The sequence below is a fragment of the Pseudorasbora parva genome, chromosome 19 (assembly GCF_024679245.1).
Source record: "Pseudorasbora parva isolate DD20220531a chromosome 19, ASM2467924v1, whole genome shotgun sequence".
Classification (NCBI taxonomy): Eukaryota; Metazoa; Chordata; class Actinopteri; order Cypriniformes; family Gobionidae; genus Pseudorasbora; species Pseudorasbora parva.
Genome location: NC_090190.1, coordinates 34423968 through 34445565, shown reverse-complemented (window position 1 = coordinate 34445565; position 21598 = coordinate 34423968). Strand labels below are relative to the sequence as shown.

The 21598-nt window shown below is 37.0% G+C and overlaps 2 protein-coding genes across 4 annotated transcripts; both read left to right on the top strand.

The window, feature by feature from the left end:
* Positions 1-1063: 1063 nt before the first annotated feature.
* On the top strand, positions 1064-3232 carry s100a11 (S100 calcium binding protein A11). 2 transcript variants are annotated; one of them, XM_067426154.1, is made up of 3 exons: positions 1064-1172; positions 1617-1772; positions 2970-3232. In XM_067426154.1, exons 2-3 carry the CDS (start codon positions 1644-1646, stop codon positions 3096-3098), a joined length of 258 nt encoding a protein of 85 aa, XP_067282255.1. In that variant the 5' UTR covers positions 1064-1172; positions 1617-1643; the 3' UTR covers positions 3099-3232. The 2 variants fall into 2 exon arrangements, with proteins under 2 accessions (XP_067282255.1, XP_067282254.1); XM_067426153.1 differs by lacking the exon at positions 1064-1172 and having other exon boundaries at positions 1600-1772.
* A 2049-nt stretch (positions 3233-5281) lies between these two features.
* Positions 5282-21571, top strand: s100u (S100 calcium binding protein U). Of its 2 annotated transcripts, XM_067425498.1 has the most exons (4): positions 5285-5414; positions 13341-13473; positions 17982-18197; positions 18258-21571. In XM_067425498.1, exons 2-4 carry the CDS (start codon positions 13354-13356, stop codon positions 18561-18563), a joined length of 642 nt encoding a protein of 213 aa, XP_067281599.1. In that variant the 5' UTR covers positions 5285-5414; positions 13341-13353; the 3' UTR covers positions 18564-21571. The 2 variants fall into 2 exon arrangements, with proteins under 2 accessions (XP_067281600.1, XP_067281599.1); XM_067425499.1 differs by having other exon boundaries at positions 5282-5414; positions 17982-21571.
* The last annotated feature ends 27 nt before the right edge of the window (positions 21572-21598 follow it).

Here is a 21598-nt window from a genome sequence, read left to right as displayed (position 1 = left end):
CATGAGAATTCTTCTTTATTGAGGGATTGCATTGTTCATTTTATTTCATGGTTTATTTACAACCAACAAATCAGAAATGGGTGATTCCTTGAGGATTTCTGCTCTCATTTGTAAAACCATACCTCCCCTTTAAAATGATTAAATTCACCTTGTTTTTTATATTCTGCATATAAGCACATTTATTACTGACCTCTAAAACTGACGTGTTGGATGGAGACGTATTAGTGATGTCTGTTGATGCTGAGTAAGTTTTGATGGCGTTATCAGATGAAGTTTCCCTGATGACAGGTGTTTGGATTGACAACATTTGGGAAACCTGATAGCGAGGTGTAGAGTAATCAACCAGAAGGTTAGGTTATCCTTTGAAACAATCTCAAACAAATATAAATAGTACATTTTCTCAGTATCACAAACCACAACGCTAGATACGGCATATTTTGTCTTCTGGATTTCTATAAATGTAGTGTGTGTGTGTGTGTGTGTGTGTGTGTGTGTGTGTGTGTGTGTGTGAGTGAGAGAGAGAGAAAGTGAGAACTGGTAAACCCATTGTTTTAAGGACAAAATGCAAAATGGAAATTGTTTGTCTCTGATGATGAATGACATTTTTTGAAAATATAAAAATGCAGATAGTTTTCTGTAAGGTGTGTGTTTAGGGTTGGAATATACAGTTTGCACAGTCCGAAAATGTCCTTGAAAAGTCTCCATAAAACATGAAAATGTGTTTGTGTGTGTACAGGGTTAGCTGTACTTGTGAGGGCCATATGTCTTGAAATATTATGTCAAATAACAGTGAAGACATTTACTGGTCTTTGCTAGTTAAAAAGGCTTATAAATTGGCCAAAACACGTTTTTGTTTCTATGAGGGTTGTGTTTAAGGGTAGAGGTTAGGCGATAGAAAATGCCATTAACCTGATATAAATTCACTGGAGGTCTATGCAGTGTCCTTACTAATAAAGTCAAACAAACGTGAGTATATGTGTGTGTGTGTGAGCATCTAAACTACTTTGCTATGGAAACATTTAAGAAGGAGATAAGAACATCCTGACTTGTGAAAAGGAGCAGTGGGTGTGATTTTGGTTTTCCGCTGAGTTTGGCAGTCAGCTGAAGAGAATATAAGGTGAGAGGTGGTCATTTTCACACAACTCCAGCCACAACATTATTCTTCTGCTCAGGTAAGCCTGTGATACTTCTTCTGTTGAATTTATATTTTTGATGTGCACTGGATATACCTTTTTACCATTAACTGGTTAGGGGTCACCCAAAGATGAACATTGTTTAATAATTTACTCACCTTCATGTATTTCTCTTTGTCAGACACTAGCAGAATGTTCAAGCTGCACCTTTCCATAAAATCAAAGGTGTTACTTCTCTGTGTAAGAAAGAAGCTTGGACATTTTGCTAAATATCTTATAATATATTCACCCGTAGTCACGTTTTGAACATGAGGTTGAAGAAGTAACTGCTCACCATATATTTTTGTACATTTATTACCGGTCTTGATTTATGTTTTTATTGTATTTTAACCTTAGATATGCTTGAAATAAGGTTATTGTAAGTCTCAGAACAGATTTGTCTAATAGAAAGAACTAACCTGTCGATTACTCTCTACTCTCCAGCCACCTAAACTTCCTACTCCAAAAATCATGGAATCCGCCATTAACGTGCTCGTCTCCCAGTTCAAGATTTATGCTGGGAAGGATGGCTCTGCAAACACATTGAGCAAGGAAGAGTTTCAAAGCTTGGTCACATCCCAGTTACCCAACTTTGTAAAGGTAAGCCTTTTAAGTAATTGTTGTCAAGCATAACAAATGGTCAGTGCACTTCTTATTTGTATGCCTCAGTTCAGGTCTACACAAAAAGGCTCAAAAATTAACATTTTGGCATCATTTACTCACCCTCAAACCTGAAAAAATTTCTGTATGATCTACGAAGATAAATATATATTTATAGAATGTCAGAAACCAAACACGTGGGTTAATCAACTGTTTGGTTACAGACATTCTACAAAATATCTTCTTTTGCGTTCATACAGAAATCTATTCAGTTTTGAGCGTGAGCTAATTTTTGGGTTAACAATTCCTTTAAATATAAAGTTAGTATTTGGAAACCACCTATTAAGAACAAAGAACCAGTACATTGATTACTTAAAAACCAATCATGTAACATCAAATACCTTTTTTAAATCTCCACAGAACTATAGCACCAACTCAAAATGGTTCTTAATAAGAAGAGGCATGTCTGCTGAATCTAAGGTGCAGCAAATAACTTTTTTTTAAAGCTTACAGCTACAATTAAAAATAATTAAAAATAAAATAAAATATGTAGACATATTTTTTTTTTGCAAAAATGCAACAAAATTACTAATACTTTATATATATATATAAAAAAAAGAATGATTCTAAAGTAACACTAGTGTTCAGCATGTTACATTTTAAAACATTTAAAAAAAATATTTAGATCATTAAAATAAAGATTTTGTAAAAGTTCATAAATAAATGAACGCTGTATTTTACAATGTTTGATTAGCATTCTATGTTGTGAGAAGAATGAACCAGAAAGGAAAAGAGCACCATGTTAAAGGTCTGGTGTGAGTTTTAGTTAACCACATCCCAGTCCTCAAAAGAATTCCTTGTGAGTCACATGTTTGTGATTTTGTAGAGGAAATAACACAAATCCTTCCTTAAAAAAAAAAACTTCAAAAACCCCCTCTAGTTATAGAAAGACCTTATACTGCTCGTGTGTATAAAAACAAACCGGCTGCTTTCAGCATGTTTACATCGAAACTACACTAGAGACAATGGAAAAATGCCACATCGGAGCATTTTCTGTTTGGCCCATCCAGAACAGGAACTCCCCCCCCAAACGAATAGGTCAGCAGAAAAGAATGCGCTGTTCCAGTGACGATCACTAGATGGAGACACTATCATTGCAAGTGCATATAAATGCTTGTTGGTTGTGTTCTCTCACAGAATTCCTCTGACCCAGCCACCATTGACCAGCTCATGAGCTCATTGGATGCTAATAACGACGGAGAGCTGACCTTCCTGGAGTTCTGGCAGCTTATTGGCAAAGTGGCGAACCAGCATGGCGGCTTTTAGCCAGCAAAGAAGCATGAAGACAATCACTTTAACTTTACCTTGTGACTTTCTGATGTAATTATAACATAGCTGTTGCACAGTTAATGATTGTCCCAGGTGACTGCAAATAAAAGAAAGCATTGTTTTATTCTCTAGGTAATCTTCCCATGCCTCTTTATTGACCATGCCATATAAGATTCTCTCCCATTCTTTTGTGTGGCGCATCTGATTTAATAGCAACGTTTTATGGTAACCCAACACCACTACCTCGAGGCCCTTAACTATCCTATTGCACAGCGGCTTAGGTTGTATATCTTCCAAACAGTCACAGCCAGTTCCGATATGTGCTTATTGACACATTCGTCCTCCAACACAATTAAAGCAGGTGCCGGCAGTTGCCTTACTAACAGGTGTGGCTTGAGGAAAGGGCGTTGGTCCCTTTTGGATAATAAGGGAGATTTAGATCTTATTTGCAAGTGCTATCATAAACTAAACTGAAAACACAAATTCTGAAACATTAAAAAGTTGGACTGCCAGAGGAAAATTGGCTTTAAATGTCAAATTGCCTTGAGAGATGCATCAAGATAATTTGAAACCTTAGTTCAACTGGTTGGATAAGGTGACAGAAGGAGGGATGGGATTTTAAATCTCGCCGAACCAGTCACAATTCATGAGGGTTCAAAAGTGAACTTTGTAGCCAGTGTTGGGAAGGTTACTTTGGAAATGTAACGCGTTACAGATTACAAATTACCCTATTTAAAATTGTAAAAAGTAGTCTGACTATTTCAATTAATTTATTAAAGTAATGTAACTAATTTCATTTGATTACTTTTCGAATTTCCAGCACTAAATGCCTTTTTATCACTTGCCACGGTGGCATATCTCAGACAGTTTGTAGCCTAAAGCTTTCAGCAGCAATCTGGATTGATGTAATCGGCAGACTTGGTGCTCTGCAAATTCAAACGAGAACCAATCAAAAGCATCAGAATATCATTGCTTATGTTGGAAGCATGCCCATCAAAAACAGACAAAGCATAATTATTCAACATATCCAAACTTTTTAAAGAAAATATTCAGATGTACCCCCCTTTGTAATCATTAACATTTTCACAAGTTACTGTAATTTAATAACATCTTTTCTCATAACTGTAACTGATTACAGTTAGGCCTACATTTATTTTTTCATTAAAATATGTAATCTATTTACAAGTAACACTGTTTGTAGCATTATCAAAAAGATGTGTAGTGTGACTAAGCCACGGCCATAGTCCACACAAAGTGACATCAGTCAGTACAAACCAATTTACATAGGCGGTGCCTCTTGTAAACACAGAGAATCATAGTATAGTGTGGGCACTGGGATATGATTCACTATATGTCTTCCCTGAGGCCTGTTAAAGGCTGTCTAAAGATTTACCACAATACAAATCATTCCAGTTTGCAAGAATCCAGGCAATATTAAATACCTGCAGCGTTTAAAAAATGCACTTAGTCATCTTTACCTTGCATGTGTATGGTGCATACAGTGTCAAAAGGTGCTTTTTAAATTATTGCAATTGATTTTCTAGAGCAGTTTTACCCTTTTTTCTATGTAAACATGTCATATAGCCTACTTATCATATACAAATTGAATAAACAAATTAGATAAGAATAATAAAACATTTATATCACAAAACATTCAATGCTGTTTATTTAGAAAACTAAGGAAATTATTGTCATCCCTGTGTGAAGATTACACTACTCTCTATACTATCTGCCATTATAGTTTACAGGAAACTAGGCTATTTCATATGTTTTAGAGGCACTAAATTCATTAAGACTATTACCAAATGATGTAGGCTAACAGAGAAAACAATGGGGTATTTTCCCCCGAGCCCAAACGCAAACAGTGTGCAGGTAAGGGTTAACGTTTTGTACTTCCCACTAAAGCTCCAGACGAAACTCACCGTCCTCTGCCATTGATTCCCAGTGTAATTTCTAGTGTGAATCTACATTCACGCATGATAATATTGATGTTACAGCTGTAGACAACATTAGACATATCAAATGTTGCCCATGAATCATCACAAAACTAAAACGTCCTGTTTAAAGCGGTCAAAATAAGTTCGCCCCTTTAGTTCCCCTCCTCCAGGTACACGCCCTTTCATTTGTCAGAGTCAGGGGCAAAAAAACGTTTACCAAAAAAAAAAAAAAAAAATCACGGAAGAGATTCGGCAGCGGTTCGAGTCTGACAAGTTTTTTTTTTTTTTTTTTTGAGGTAGGGAAGAAAAGGGAAAGAAAAAAGAGGCTTTACTGCAGCTACTGTGAACTGTCAATCCACGCTGTCCTCGTTTTAGGGTAAGTGCTTCAAAATACGTTTCTTTCGCCTTTCCGACTCATTTAAACAGAAAAGTTTGAGTTTTGAACTTGTTAGAGTTTTTGTATGGTGTCAACGCCACGTTTTAGGAACACCCTTTGACCATCTTCAGCCAGCTGAAGCTGAAAACATCTGCTGTTTTCGCACAGTTTACTGAACTATAGGCTACTTCTGTGGTCTGAAGCGTTGCTAATCGCGGCGTTTTATTAATAATGTACGCGCGAACAATTACGTTGCCTACGTGATACGTGACTGCCCCTGTTGTGGTATTTTAAATGTAATATTAAAATAAATAATATCTTTTAAGGTTATTATTAAGTCTACGTTATTTTACGTTTATTTAAAATATAATATAATAGGTTATTTTAAGATTACTTTTTTAATAAAAAAAAATAGAAAGTAGGCTAGGCTACTTAATTACATATAAATTGTTACAACTGTATCATTTTTGTTTATTAACATTTATAGCATAGCTATTTATAGTTTTATTTTTACTGAAGTATGCTATTTTCAATATTTAAATAAAAATAATAAAAAAACACTTTATATACAAGTATATAATTGTTTTATTAATATGTATAAGTAATGTATTATTACTGTGAAGTGTTATTTTAAATAAAGAATTTAAATAAAAATAATAAAGAGCACTTTATATAGGCTATATATAAATATAAATACACGTTGTTATTAGTGGGCTATTTATAGTAGCCTATATTTAGCTATAATATAATTGTAATCATATTATTTGAAGATTATGCATTTTTGAGTCTTCTGTGCCAACCGTGAATCAAAAACTGTTCTTCTCAGAACATTTAACAAAAAAAGAGAAGTGTTTAACCAAAAGGTGTTTTATCCACGCGTGATTTCAGCTTGTAGAAAATAAGCTCTGCCTCGAGATTGTTCCCCGCGAGTTTTTATACACTCAAAGTTGTTCCTGTGTGAATTTTTAATGGCGCACGCGAGCGGCGGGTATTGTCGTTACTGTGATAGAGCGCGCGCGTATCACGTTCGCCCGCTTTGGAAACGCAAACCTCAATCTCTTTTGCGCATTGGAGAGAAACGGTAGAGGTGTACAAGTGTCCGCATATGTCTGCGTCCCTTTCCCCTTTTTTATGAGGCTGCTGGCACGGATTTATTTATTCATTTCGTCCAGGAACAGTAAGGTCATGTCTGTTTTGGAGAGTCACTTAAGTAATGGAAGATCTCCCTTCATTACTTATTATTAAACCATCCACGTGCTGTCTGAGAGAGTTTTGGGTTAAAGCTCGAGACTGTCTTGGGTAGCGCGCACGGAATCGCCAGGTCAGGGGCCAAAGGCGTTAATAATTCATTCGACTTCACGACTGGCACTGGATAGGGTTGAGCCCGAGGGTTGAAAGAGTCAATAAGATCAGTGAACGGTGCCTATAGTCACTAGAAATATGATTGTGGCGAGAAGGTGTGTAAGACTTGTGACAACAACACAGCATTGACTCAACAGAGCGACGGCCTTTTGATCTAGGGCGCATGTAGACATTGTTTGTACTGTGGATAAGGGCGGACTGGATCATGACTGTACAGTAGGGGTTGCGCCTCAAAACCTACAGTATTTGTTGTTGTAGATGTTCCCTTTCAGTCAGGATGCTGCTTTTTGTGTAGATAAGTGAATGCTGTCTAGGAAGGCGGCTCACTATGTTTTGAGACGCAGCCTAAAAGTGAGACACTTATTGTGTTCTTTTAAAACTAGGCAAAATTTTGTATGACTTAAACATATACTTATTGGGTTTATTCTATAGTCCAAAAATATTATTTAATTAGGTTACACCAACAAAAGTCAGTTTTTCAAACCAGGTAAAAAAAAAGGGCCTAAAGTGTTGTAACATTGTTTACATTGACTTTTTGCTTAAAGGCACAATATGTAATTTTTGCTTATAGTGGTCGCTTATTGACGTCTTAATTCGGCTTTTGGGGGTCATGTGTAGCATTTGTGGGGTAACGCAGCACTGTTTTATCATTCGATACATTTGAGTGTGTTGAAAGTTGTTATAATGCTACTCTAGGAATTCCTTTGGTGGCGAGACACTTGTTGCACACTGCAATGACCTAGAACGATATAAGGCATGGTAAAACATGGTACTCGTGGTAAATCAAGAACAAGATTTAAACGAGACTAACTGTGTTGAGCTATATAACAATCATTAGTTTTCTGTCGATGAATGTATCCAAACAGTTGCGCTCACCTGTCTAATAACACACAATATTAAAGGGGTGGTTCCGTGTTTTTTTTCTAGGCTTGGTTGTGTTTATGGGGCGCAGTATAACATGTCTTAATGCTTCTTTTTTTAAGGCGCTATTTTACGTATATTTGACCTTTATTCCACACCACTGTCTCCACTGTTCTTTGAACGGCTCGTTTGCTTCCTGCTTCTATGAAGCCCATCCCTCCAAAAAAGCAATGGTCTTAGATTGGTTAGATGACCAAATGTAGTTTCATGTATTTTTATTAGCTGAAGTGCCAAGCACAGGTTGCCCTGGAAACGCTATGCCCCTTACCATTACGGGCAGAATTCACAACAATTCACCAACCCGGGAAGATGCTCGTTGTAGTCCAAACCAGCTGTTTTTGTAGGCAGTAAACTGCCACAACTTTAAAAGACAATATCTCTGTTTGCATTGAACTTTCAGCGCTGTAACTTTGCAGATACAGTTTATGCTCAAGCAGCAACATTACATACTAACTAAAGTTAAAAAAGTGAAATCGCATGCACCCCTTAAAGCGTCTTTTGTGTTTATAGTAGCAGACACTTTTGTAGCATGCAAAATCTTTTTTAAATTACTTAATTTTTTTCAGTCAAAGACCATTGACTCTTACTCTTAAAAATCAAGGTTTCAAAAGGGGATTTTAACAGCTTTGCCATAGATGAACCATTTTGGGTTCCCCGAAGAACCTTTCAGTCCTTAAAGGGGTAGTTCACCCAAAAATGAAAATTTGATGTGTAGAGATCTGCTTACCCCCAGGGCATCCAAGATTTAGGTGTGTTTGTTTCTTTAGAAGAAGATTTTTAACTTCAACCATTGCTCGTATAATGCATGTCAATGGGGTGTTTTTCTATGAGAGTCACTATGAGAGTAAAAAACACAGACATACGAATATTAAACGAATAGCTGGTGACGATACATTGATGTCTTAAGACACGAAACAATCGTTTTTTGTGATAAACCGAAGTTATTTATCGAATTATTTACCTCAAGTACATCACTATGTATAAAAGCCGTGACCATGCCATCTCTCTTGTGCATATCTCTACGCCATATCGTGTAATTTGACCTCACTTGCAGGCAATGATGCCGCGGGGACGGCTGATGCACATAGTGTTGTATTTGAGGTAAAAAATTTAATGAATACTGTTCGGTTTCTCACACAAACCGATCGTTTTGTGTCTTAAGACATCAATGTGTTGCCACAAGCCACTATGTTTAATATGGAGCCGTATATCTTTTTACTCTCATAGTGACTCATAGAAAGAACAACCCATTGACATGCATTATATGAGCAATGGTTGGAGTTAAAAATCTTCCTTTGTGTTCTACTGAAGAAACAAACACACCTACATCTTGGATGCCGTAGGGGTAAGAAGATAAACATAATTTTTTGGGTGAACTGTCACTTTAAAAGAACCATGTTTTTTTTTATTGTAAAGAACATTTTAACAATCCAAATAACTTTTTCCACTATAAAGAACCTTTTGCACAATGAAGAGGTTCCGTTGATTTAGAAGGGGGAACTACTGATGCCAATAAAGAAACTTTATTTTTAAGAGTGCATATTATTACAGACAGCATTTTAGGGCTTCATATGTGCAGTGGAAGTCAAATCATGTCTGTGATGCCCGAAAATGAGGTCTAGAAAAAGGCAGCCTTCTGGGTTTTGAGACGCTGTTGTTTTACCCAAATGAGGACACTGTACGAGTCTGTAGGGTTTATACTCAACAGCCGATAGGAAGTATAAGTTTATTGCTGCATTGTGACAACATTAGCTTAGTGTCTGTGTGCCAAAGAAGTAGAAAACTCTTTCCTGCACCATTCAACCTGACGGAGTGTAAAAGAGTCCTTCTCGCTTTCAAACAGCCTATGAAACCAGAAACTTTAATATGCGTACTGCGTCATCTCTGTATCTCCTTCTCTCTCTCGTTCATTAAATTAGGCTAATGGTCATGTTTCTTAATTGCTTACTACCTGTCGATGTGGTTATTACTGCTGATAAGAGGAAACTCTGTGTGTATTTGCGTCAGCTAATTTGGCAGCATTAGAAACTGTCTCGGATGACAAGCACACCTACACAGATTTTGACCAGCAATAACAACCCAAAGGGCTTCTTTGCTGACCGCTGGATGTCACTGTTTTTTTGTACAGCTTTGTTTGTACAGTTATGCAAATTATAAGGTTCCAATCCTCATCTTAACAAGCAAGCCATAACTTTCTGGTTAAGTTTGAATGACTTGCGTAAAGAGCAGAGATTGGAATTCGAAAGTTGTGTTTTCTACATCTCTGTGAGGCACTCAGGTCTGGCGTCAAAGATTTTATCAATGTAGCTTTTTTCAATGCATTGAAACATTGATCTATTCTGATGACAGGATAGTTTTGATATTTTTGACACTTAGAGGTAGTCGACTATCTACGTAGTATTATAATATTGATTAATCTTGTTGCTTTAACCCATTCTGTTCTAATAACAGGATCATTTTGATATTATTGGCATTTTTAAAAGTAGTCGACAACCTACATACTATTATATTAAAATTGTTGCTTTAATCCATTCTGCTGTTCTTATGACAGGATATTTTTTTATATTTTTGGCAGTTTTAGGGGTAGTCGACTACCTATGTACCTTTTATATTTATTAATATTGTTGCTTTAACACATTCTGCTGTTCTTTTAAAAGACTATTTTTAATATTTTTGGCACTTTTAGAGGGATACCACCTACGTACTATTTTATTATTTATTTATTATTCTAGGTAATATTTTTTAATATTGTTGCTTTAATCCATTCCGCTGTTCTTAAAAAAGGATAATTTTGATATTTTTGGCACTTCTAGAGGTAGTCGACTACATACTATAATAATATTTATTAATATTGTTGATTTAAAATAAACTGTTCTTATGACAGGATAATTTTGATATTAATGGCACTTTTAAAAGTAGTCAACAACATACGTTCTATTATAATATTAATATACTTATAACATTTATTAAAATAAGTTAAAGTATTAAAATGACTAAAACTGAAATAAAACAATAATCAAATCTTTATTAATAAAACAAACACATTTTTTTTTTTAAACTAAATCTAATAAAAATTAATGGCGGAAACTTAAAATAAGTTAAAATTAAAATGAAAACCTAAATCTTTTTATATAAATATTAGAGCTTATTTAAAATATTAACAAAAAATATCAAAATAGTACAAGTAGTCGACTACCTCAAAAAGTGCTAAAAATATAACAATTATCCTATATAATAGTACTTCTTTTTTTATAAACTCCCTTTAATGGAGGTTTTCGGAAATTACCTTAAAGTCTGATCGCCATATCTTAATGCCGAACATAGCTGAGTTATGAGCGTCTGCACCTCCTCAAAGAATCTGAGCAATGGCATCCTTTCATTGAGGCAAGGTGAATGGCTATTGGCATTTCCTTCAAATCTTTGACCAATCAGTAAAAAATGATGTAGTGGAATGCAAGAGAGAGTGAACGTGTGCCTGCATAGGTGAAATCTTATACCTGAGAAAAGAGAGGCAATGCTGGCCATGAAAGAAAAGTAAAAGTGGGTCTAAGGTCTTTACATTAAATGAGGTGTGAAGAGAAAGAGGAACAAACGGGGAAAAAAGAGTGAGTGAGTGAAGAAAGAAGGCATGTTTGAGTTGTTGGTAATCCCTTGAGAAACATGAAGCCGCTGTGTGGTTTGGTCATCAGTAGATCAGATGACCTATCAAAGATCAGGACAGCCATTGGCGACTTGCCCCTTTCTTCTCTCTTCCCTTATCTGCAATTCACTGTCAGTTCTAACCCCCAAGATTTCCATTCTCCACACCCTAGTACGCTTTCAGGGACTGTCGTAGAGTGTCGGCTCTAATTTGTTAAGGAGCTTGGCATGTCACCAACCACTAATGACCCCAAATTCTTCGTAGGGTTAGGGTTTGTGTAAAGTATTAAACTTAAATCAGACTTATGATTTTTGAATTGGCAAATGAAAGATAAAACAAATGAAGGGATCTATTTTCTTTATGCATGCATGGTAATTTCCCTTACTTAGATCAAAGCTCATGAAACTTTACTCTTTAAAAACACTAATATTTCAATAACAGTTAAAAGTGTTTGTTTTTTTACAGGAAATTGATATTTTTATTTAGCAAGGATGCATTACATTGATCAAACGTTACTGTAAAGACATTTATAATGTTAGAAAATATTTGTGCTTCAAATAAATATTCCTTTGAACTCTAAGAATCCTGAAAAAAAGTTAAAGGCGCAGCGTGTACATTTTAGTGGCGGTGAGGTTGGGAATTGCTCACCCCTTTTTTTGTGAAGCACATAGAGAAGCTACGGTGGCTGACACAGGACAAAAATGTTGGACAGAGCAGAGAGGGACTAGCGCTCTGTAGAGAAGTTTGTCCATTTAGGGCTACTGTAGAAACCCGATGGCGCAAAATGGTGACTTCACTGTAAGGGGACCCGTGGTGTATGGAGATAGAAATTACTCATTCTAAGGTAATAAAAACATAAGATGTTATGTATATTATATCAGGGGTTTTCAAACTTGGGTGCTCCAGAAGGTTCTAAGGGGTCCGCAGATAATTTTTTATTTCAGAGAATAAAAAGAGCAAAATTGGTTAAAGTCTACAGAGCATTCTGTTTAATTTCTAAATGTTTCTCTCCATTCTTGCCATATACATACTTTCCAGAATTGTACGTTTGCTTTGTATCTTTCTTGTGAGTTTTTCTCACTATAGTATGCTTTATCTTGCTCACTGGGGTTGTATGGCAGTATTCTTAACATGGTACGTAAGCTGCTTACATGCATTTATTGTGAAAGTTGCTTATACAAATAATTTTTTATTGAAAATGTTCTTCTTCAGGTTTATACATCCAACATTATGTATAGCCAATTGAAGTTAGGAAGCAATGTTTTATTTATAATGTCACACTATTTATCTAAGAGTTTAAATGTTTTTTCATCCATAAAAATATATAGATGGATGTAAGGAAATGGTCCCTCATATTGGTTGATATATTTGGGGTCCTTGGCATCATAAAGTTTGCAAACCCCTGTGTTATATTGCATTTCTATCAACGGATCCTCATAAATACTACACCCTGCAACTTTAACAGTTTCCAAAAATATATATTTGAATAATAAATGTTTCTTGCGCATCAAATCAGCAGATTAGAATGATTTCTGAAGGATCATGAGACACTGAAGACTGGATTAATGATGCTGAAAATTCAGCTCTGCATCACAGAAATTAAAAATTACATTTTAAAATTCAATCAAATAGAAAACAGTCATTTAAAATTGCAATATTATTTTGCAATATTACTGTTTGTACTGGTGAAATAAATGCAGCATTGGTGAGTATGAGACTAACAAGAAAAAATCGGATCATTTGAGCAGTAATGTAAACTTAAGCAAATCTAAACGGGAGTATTAGATAATATTAGGTATTCTATTTTTACACTGTATATTATAATGCTGTGATGTCTAAATTCACTTGAAGCATTTAAAATGATTGATTTTTAGTTTTTATTGTTAATTTATTTAAACAAAATTGTGTTGATTATTTATCATCCATCAGCCATAATTGTAATATTTTATATATGCATCTTTTATGTCAGCTGTCTACTAAATATTCTTTTCATCTTGTTGTAGAGCGAAAGCAAAGATGGAGACAGCAATCCAAACCGTGGTGGGTGTCTTCCTGAAGTCGGCCAAGGGCAAGGAAAACCTCGGAGGGAAGGAGTTCCAGGGCCTTGTGAAGAGCCAGCTTAAGAACATTCTGACGGTTAGAAGCTGCATTCAGTTTTGCTAAATTGATATTCAGCCGTCATTCAGTTACCATATTCGTCTTTCAGTACACACGATTTTTCCGTGGCTACAGGTTGGCCCTGGTCTATTTCTTTTTTGAGCAGTTCCTTATTATCTGGACTTTTGATGAGCTGAGCAGAAACCACAAACTTGTGTCCAAATAGTCATTTGCCATGAAGAATGCTGCTGTGCTATTTGCTCCGGTGCCACATTAAATTACAGAGGAAAACTTTTAGCGGTGCTCGTTCATCCCGCACTGTTTGTGCTACGGACATGAATGATTCCTCAGATTGAGCAGTTTGTTGTGGAGAAGTGGGATATTAATCTTCTAAACAATCATTTTGCTTGGCAGACCATAAACTGATGAAAAAAACCTGTAAACTTGCTCTATATTTATATATTTAAAGTCACCACAAGATCAAAATGTACAATTAAGATTTAAATGGAAGATTGCAGTGTTTATTACAAATAATTTTTCCGTGCACATCATTATTTAAAACAAAAATTTCCCCTGCTGTATGTCTTGCTGTGACATCTTTTTACTGGCGTGAGGGCGGGACAACCTGTCACTCACATGAGATCGACCAATAGCAAACCACAACCATTCAACCAATTCCCAACAGACAAAATCAAGTCCCAACCTACATTTTTTCTTGTACGTTGAAGCCTATATGCTCATGGGCAACATTCCGACATGTAGCACATTTGCACTTTGGATGACCCGAATTCGAAATCCAAACTTATATTTTTTTCCCCGATTCCGACACCTTTTTCTCTCAATTCCCATAAAAAAAATTTAATATCAGGCCCTGTTTACACCTGGTATTAAGAAGCATTTTCATCAATCAGATCACAAGGACAACACTAAATAAAGTTGTAAACTGAGTGTAAAACACTTCAAGCTTGTCCACTTTCGAACACTTCCAGAGGTAGTAAACACTCATGTGGTCGAATATGTTTGAACAGCAAAAGACCCCCTTACTCTCTGCCTACTGACCTAATGCATAAAAATGATGGGAAGGGCACTATACAGATGGAATTTAAACTTTGTCGGCTGAAGACCAAAGTTTGGTTTAAAAATGAACAACGTACCAAACACAATGTTCTTCTTGATTTAAAAAAAAAAAACACTCACAGTGTTATGAACCATTATGTTTTTATTACATTAGAAAGGAACCCTTACAGTGAAGTCACCATTTTGCGCCGTCATGTTCTACAGTAGCCCTAAATGGACAAACTTCTCTACAGAGCGCTGGCTACTCTCTGCTCTCTTTGATGACGACATTTTTGTCCTGTGTCGACCCCATAGACTGTAAAAAAATATGGATGTAGTGTCCATGACGTCAACCGTAGGATTCCGAAGAGCAGTTTTGAAGTGTAAAGTAGAGACGAGCTGACCGTTGCCATCACAAGCGAATAACAGAAAATGGGCAAAGAGGCGGGACGTGGGCGGAGCTTAGGTGACGCGATGACTAACAGACAGTGGATAAATGGCTATCCACCTGTCAATCAAATGACCACGCCCTTAATTATGCAGAACTTTGAGGGTTAAAAATTGAGGATTAAAATTAGGATTAAGATTTATCTACCAATATATTGCCTTTAAAATATAAGGAATTATCGGTATCGGCCAAAATGTTCATATTGGTGCATCTCTACTTATTTCGTCTATTAGATTGAAAGATCTGAAAAGGCCCATACATTTACCCACCCATATCATGAAATGAATGAATGAATTAGGCATTTATATAGCGCTTTCATATGTACTACTGTACAACCAAAGCAGTTTACACTCATAACAGGGGTCACTCCTCAACCACCACCAGTGTGAAACATCCACTTGGATGATGAGACAGCAGTCATAGTAAAACGGCGCCAGTGCGCTCACCACACACCAGCGATGGGTGGAGAGGAGAGAGGGTGATTGAGCCAATTCAGTGGATTGGGATTAATAGGAGGCCATGATTGGTAAGGTCCAATGGAGGGAATTTGGCCCGGACACCGGGGTTACACCCCTGCTCTTTACAAGAAATGGGATTTTTAATGACCACAGAGTCAGGACCTATGTTTAATGGCTCATCCGAATGATGGTGCTCTCTGACAGTACAGTGAACCCATCATTACACTGGGGTGTTAGGACCCACACAGACCACAGGGTGAGCTCACTAACACCTCTTCCAGCAGCAACCTAGTTTCCCCAGGAGGTCTCTTATCCAGGTACTGACCAGGCTCACCCCTGCTTAGCTTCAGTGGGAAACCTTCTTGGGCTACAGGGTGATATAAATGCAAAAGCATAAACATCATAGAAATCAGGACAGAAGTGGTCAAAAGTGGACAGATTAAAACACAGGGGGCCCAATCATACACACGGTGCAATGCAAAAGTGTTTTTGCTAGTTTCAGCCTGACACAGTTATCATTTTCACACCCTGCGCCAGGTTGTTAAAATAGCAAATGCATTTGCACCCATGGGCGTGCTGGTCTGAAAATGAGGTGTGTTCAGGCACATTGTTGGTGCGTTGCAATTTTAAAGGAAGTAAAAATGACTGTGCCATTGACTTGCTCTAAAGTCAATGCACAATATTTGTTTTGTCATTTAAAGAGTGCGTTAGTTATATACGCCTATAGGCGGGTCCACATCGTGCATACACTCTGCTTAGTACACACACAGCATTTAGTCTTTCTGCTCACATTTCACCATGTAAATTGCGAATCCACCATGGTGCAATCAGAATTGGCTTTTAAAGGGAATGGGAGATGAGTCTCTGATTGGTTTATTGCACATTACTCCCAAAACTTTTAGACCATGCGCTGTGCACGCTTACTATTTTTTCCATCATTAAACTAGCAGAAGTGGATTTGGACATGCCCTAAGTGCATTTGTGCTCTGTACTTTAGACCATGCGCTTAGATCAGTAAAATAGGGTCCCTTGTCTTCTTGTGATCCAATCGACCAAAAGACATCTTGATACCAGGTGTAAACAGGGCCTCAGACTTGTAACCAAATAGCAACATGCTAAAACCCACAGTTTTTCATGAGCAAAGACCATCTACAAACCAAAAAAGTTGGGACACTGTACAATTTGTGATTAAAAACAGAATGCAATGACGAAGTTTCAATATTTTATGCAGAATACAACATAGATGACATATAAAATGTTTAAACTGAGTAAATGTATAATTTTACGGGAACAATAAGTTGATTTTAAATTTCATGGCATCAACACATCTCAAAAAAGTTGGGACAAGGCCATGTTTACCACTGTGTGGCATCCTCGCTTCTTTTTATAACAGTCTGCAAACGTCTGGGGACTGAGGAGACAAGTTGCTGAAGTTTAGAAAATAGGAATGTTGTCCCATGCTTGCCTAATACAGGCTTCTAGTTGCTCTTCTGTCTTAGGTCTTCTTTGTCGCATCTTCCTCTTTATGATGCGCCAAATGTTTTCTATGGGTCAAAGATCTGGACTGCAGGCTGGCCATTTCAGTACCCGGATCCTTCTTCAACACAGCCATGATGTTGTAATTGATGTAATGCAGTATTCTGGATTCTAGAGAGATCTGGATGGGAGCATATGCTGATATACCTTTGTACATTTAACTTTTCCAGCCTCTTATTGCTACCTGTCCCAACTTTTTTGGAATGTGTAGCTCTTATGAAATCCAAAATGAGCTAATATTTGGCATGACATTTCAAAATGTCTGACTTTCAACATTTGATATGTTATCTATATTCTATTGTGAATAAAACATAAGTTTATGAGATTTGTAAATTATTGCATTCCTTTTTTATAAATTGTACAGTGTCCTAACTTTTTTGGAATCGGGTTTGTAAATTTTTTACAGGAGTTTTTATAATCTAGTTCAGGGGTTTTCAAACTTTATGATGCCAAGGACCCCCAAATATGACAAACCGTTTATGAGGGACCCCCTTCCTAAAATCCAATTCAAGTGTGACATTATAAATACAACATATTGTTTCCAACCATAAATTGGCTATACTCAGTGTTAATCTGGAAGAACAACATTTTTCAATGATAAATAATCTGTATAAGCAACTTTCACAATACATGTATGTAAGCAGCTTACATACTGTGTAAGAATACTGCCTTACAACCCTAACGAGCGAGATAAAGGGGACTATTGTGAGAGAAACTCACTAAAGATACCAAGCAAATCCATGCAATTCTGGAAAGTATATATACGGCAAGAAATTAAACATTTAAAACGAAAACAGTTAGAATGTTTGGTAGACTTTAACCATTTTTGCTTTGTCTTTTTATTCTCTGAAAATTTCTGGAGACCCCTTAGAACCTTCTGGAGGACCCCTGGGGGTCCCCGGACCCCAGTTTGAAACCCCTGATCTAGTTCATATTGGATGTTGTACCATGAGCAGTTTAATCCATTAAAATGTGAAATGTGAAATGACAATCAATACAAGGTGCAAATCTTGCATTAGTGATTAATATCTGAGGAACTTTGTCTTTAGGGCTCAGAGGACAATGAGGCAGTTAAAAACATGCGTCAACAGCTTGACAACAACCAGGATGGGAAGGTCAGCTTCCAGGAGTATATGAAACTGATTGGCTATCTGGCGCAGTCTCTCAGCGAGCAGCGTTGTTTGGAAAAAGAAACGGCAGCAGAGAGTTCAACCCAGGAGACGCAGGCTGAGGCGGCAGCCAATGCACAGCCAGAGCCGAAGCAGGCAGAGCCGAAGCAGGCAGAGCCGAAGCAATCAGAGCCGAAGCAGGCAGAGCCGAAGCAGGCAGAGCCGAAGCAATCAGAGCCGAAGCAGGCAGAGCCGAAGCAGGCAGAGCCGAAGCAAGCAGAGCCGAAGGAAGCAGAGCCGAAGCAGGCAGAGCTGAAGCAAACAGAGCCGAAGCAGGCAGAGCTCAAGGTCGAGCCACAGGCGGCAAAGGAGGCGAAGAAAGTAGACAAGCCAGTGGCTGCGGAGGCAGCGGCCAAAGAGCAGAAGCCAGAGGAAGAGAAAAAATCAGATGTGAAACAGGAAGGAGAGAAAGTTGAAGAGAATAAACCTGCAGAGAAGATAAAAGCAGAGGAAGCGTCGTAGGAGCTTGAGGAAGTTGAGATTGGCGCATCTCAAATGCTTCTGTGTTAGTTTTAGTTGTCATTTTCATTATTGTGATATTTTAATACATACATTTTCAACCTGGCCAATACACTACAAATTTTGCTATTACAAAGAGGTGTAGCCTTCTTAATAATACTAATTTCTGATTGTATGCAAATTAGTTTATGCCTGTGACGATTCATTTTGTAATAATATTGTGTGTGTGTGTGTGTGTCGACAGCCGCAAATGTGAGAAATGGCCAAAGGGGTGCAATAACTAATCATTATGTCCTTTTGTTTGAGCCAGATTTGTTGTAAGGGTACTGCAACCACTGTGTCCCCTCTCCAATATCTCCACAAAACATCCGTGAATGAAGAACAGACCTCGGTTTTAAAGCAGAAATGCTTCAAATTTCGGCATTATCAAGAATCCATTATGTTTACTTTTTGTTTGTGCCACTTATGACAGGGTTACTCAGTCGACTCCGGTGCTAGTTGTAAATGTACTTTGTATTTTCCAGTGTTGCAGAAGTGTAAAAAAAAACACACCTTGCTTTTGTTTGATGAAATGCCCTTCTGCAGGAACTAAACATATTCCGTCACCATTCAAATGTGGGACTTGCGTTTGTGGCGCACATGGGAACACTATGCAGTCCACATACTTTGTTGTTCACATTTCTGGGCCATTTCTGGGCCATTTCTTGCATGAGAATAAACACATTTGCTTTTGAATAATGTAGTTTCATGGCATGCTTTCTTGCTCGTGTACTTGGATCTAACTCTCTCTGACACCCTCTATTAGCAGCTGTCTTTTAGACTGTCACATGCTGTCCATCTTAGTGCTTTGTCTCGAGAGCTGGAATATCAGATGCTTAGTGTGCTTATGATAGCTGATGCTCAATAATTAAAAGCCTTTGGGATGGAATCCACACCAGGGGACCCTTGTGGCCCCGCGAGAGCCCCAAGACATCCCACAATATTGGTTCACTAAGGTTAGACCCCTGAAGACCATTAATAAGATGGACAAAAGGATCGCACTTGAGTAATCCCTTATTCACATAGGCATCCATTCTCCTAAACTTTACTTTAACCATTTTTGCCTGCATATATTTAAGTCTGGATATGGCTTTTACTAAACAGTGTAATTACATCTCTTAAATACTATATTAACATCAGTTTCATTTATATTTTGCACTTTTAAACATTTAATACTTGTGCTATGATGATGTTTTAGCACATTCTCAGAACATTCTCTGAACTTTTGGTTAATGTTCTGGCAAGGTTCTCTTAAGGTTATGAACATTATTTCATTAATTTTAATAGAACAGAAAGTGTTATGTCCTTTAATATCAAACATTCATGGAACTTTTTTTTACTGAAGCGTTTTAGTTGGACATTGGTCTATCATTTTGTATGTGTTACTGATTGTTTAAGAATGTTTAAAGAACATTTAAAAGTAACATTCCCATAATCTTTGAAAATGATTAAATGGAATGTTCCCTTAAAGGGATAGTTCACCTAAAAAATTAAATTACCCCATCATTTACTCACCCTCAAGCCAGGTGTACATGACATTCTTCTTTCAGACGAATACAACTGGGAGTTATATTAAAAAATGTCCTGGCTCTTCCATGCCTTATAATGGGAGTGAATGGCAGCCCAAAATTTTAAGCCCCAAAAAGTGCCTCCATCCATTATAACAGTAATCCATACGACTCTGGGGAGTTAACAAAGGCCTTCTGAAGTGAAGAAAATATCCATTTTTAATACTTCATAAAGTAAAATATCTTGTTTCCAGCAGACCGCCTTCTGTATTTATCTTATGCAGAAATTATAACGCCTCTCAGTTAAACAGCCATAAGTTGCGGCAGTTGCACATTTTCCAGTTGCACAAGTTGAATTCGGAAGGCGGTCTGGCTTACACAAACTGATTCACTTTTTTGGGCTTCAAATATTTAATAATGCTTGGAAGAGCCAGGACACATTTTTTTATGTAACTCCAATTTTATTCGTCAGAAAGAAGAATTTCGTGCACACAGGATGGCTTGAGGGTGAGTAAATCATTAGGTAATTGTCACTTTTAGGTGAACTGTCCCTTTAACATTCATATATAACCAAGTAAACAGCTTTTAAAAACATTAAAGAATTGGACTTTTTTTTAACATTCAGAGATAACCTTTTAAGAATGAACTTAATGGGAACATTTGCAAGACATTTTTAGAACATAGATTCTTCTAGAATGATATATTGATTAGTGACATTACAAATCTTAATGTTGTATCCCATCATACATCATGTATTGACAATTATGTTAGTCGTGTGCTAGACAACCCTATAACAAGACCTGACGAGGAACCTTATCTTGCTGTATCTTGAATTTTTCACTAATTATCAATGATTCAATGAATTTTGATATAGCAACTAGTCATGAGACATTTATGAAAGCCATAACATGCAAGAAGAAGAGACAAATGCACAGCTACTTTCACTATTTAGCCATTAAAGCAGCTTACATAATACATTACACATGCTACATTATGCATTATACAGATATGTATAGCCTACATCAGTGAGAAATCCTACGCTGCCTAAAAAGCGCTCATTTAGATCATGCTAATGAGTTCTCATTTAGCTCATGCTGTCATGTATATCCGGGCCATCTAAAACCGCCTGTTTACTTTGGTGTGTCTGACGCCAGAACAGTAGTGTCTGGTGTTGCTAGGCTTTATCAGCCTTATAACGTCATCACACCTTATTCATGTTTTGACCACATGTTGTGTATACTGTAAAATTGAACATCAAACTTGATGACAATCCAAACAATAGTTAACAGTTTTACCTACGTAACATAAAACTCTTGTCTTTTGAACAAATGCATGAGCAATTCATTAAGTGCGCATAGCTAACGTATAGCTGCTAATGTAACCAACTGCACATATCTTCATTTTCTATGCTGTATGATTGACCATCTCCAGCTACTCAACAATAAAGGACTGTAATGCAAACTCCACTGGCCTGTAGAGTGTTCTTGTGTC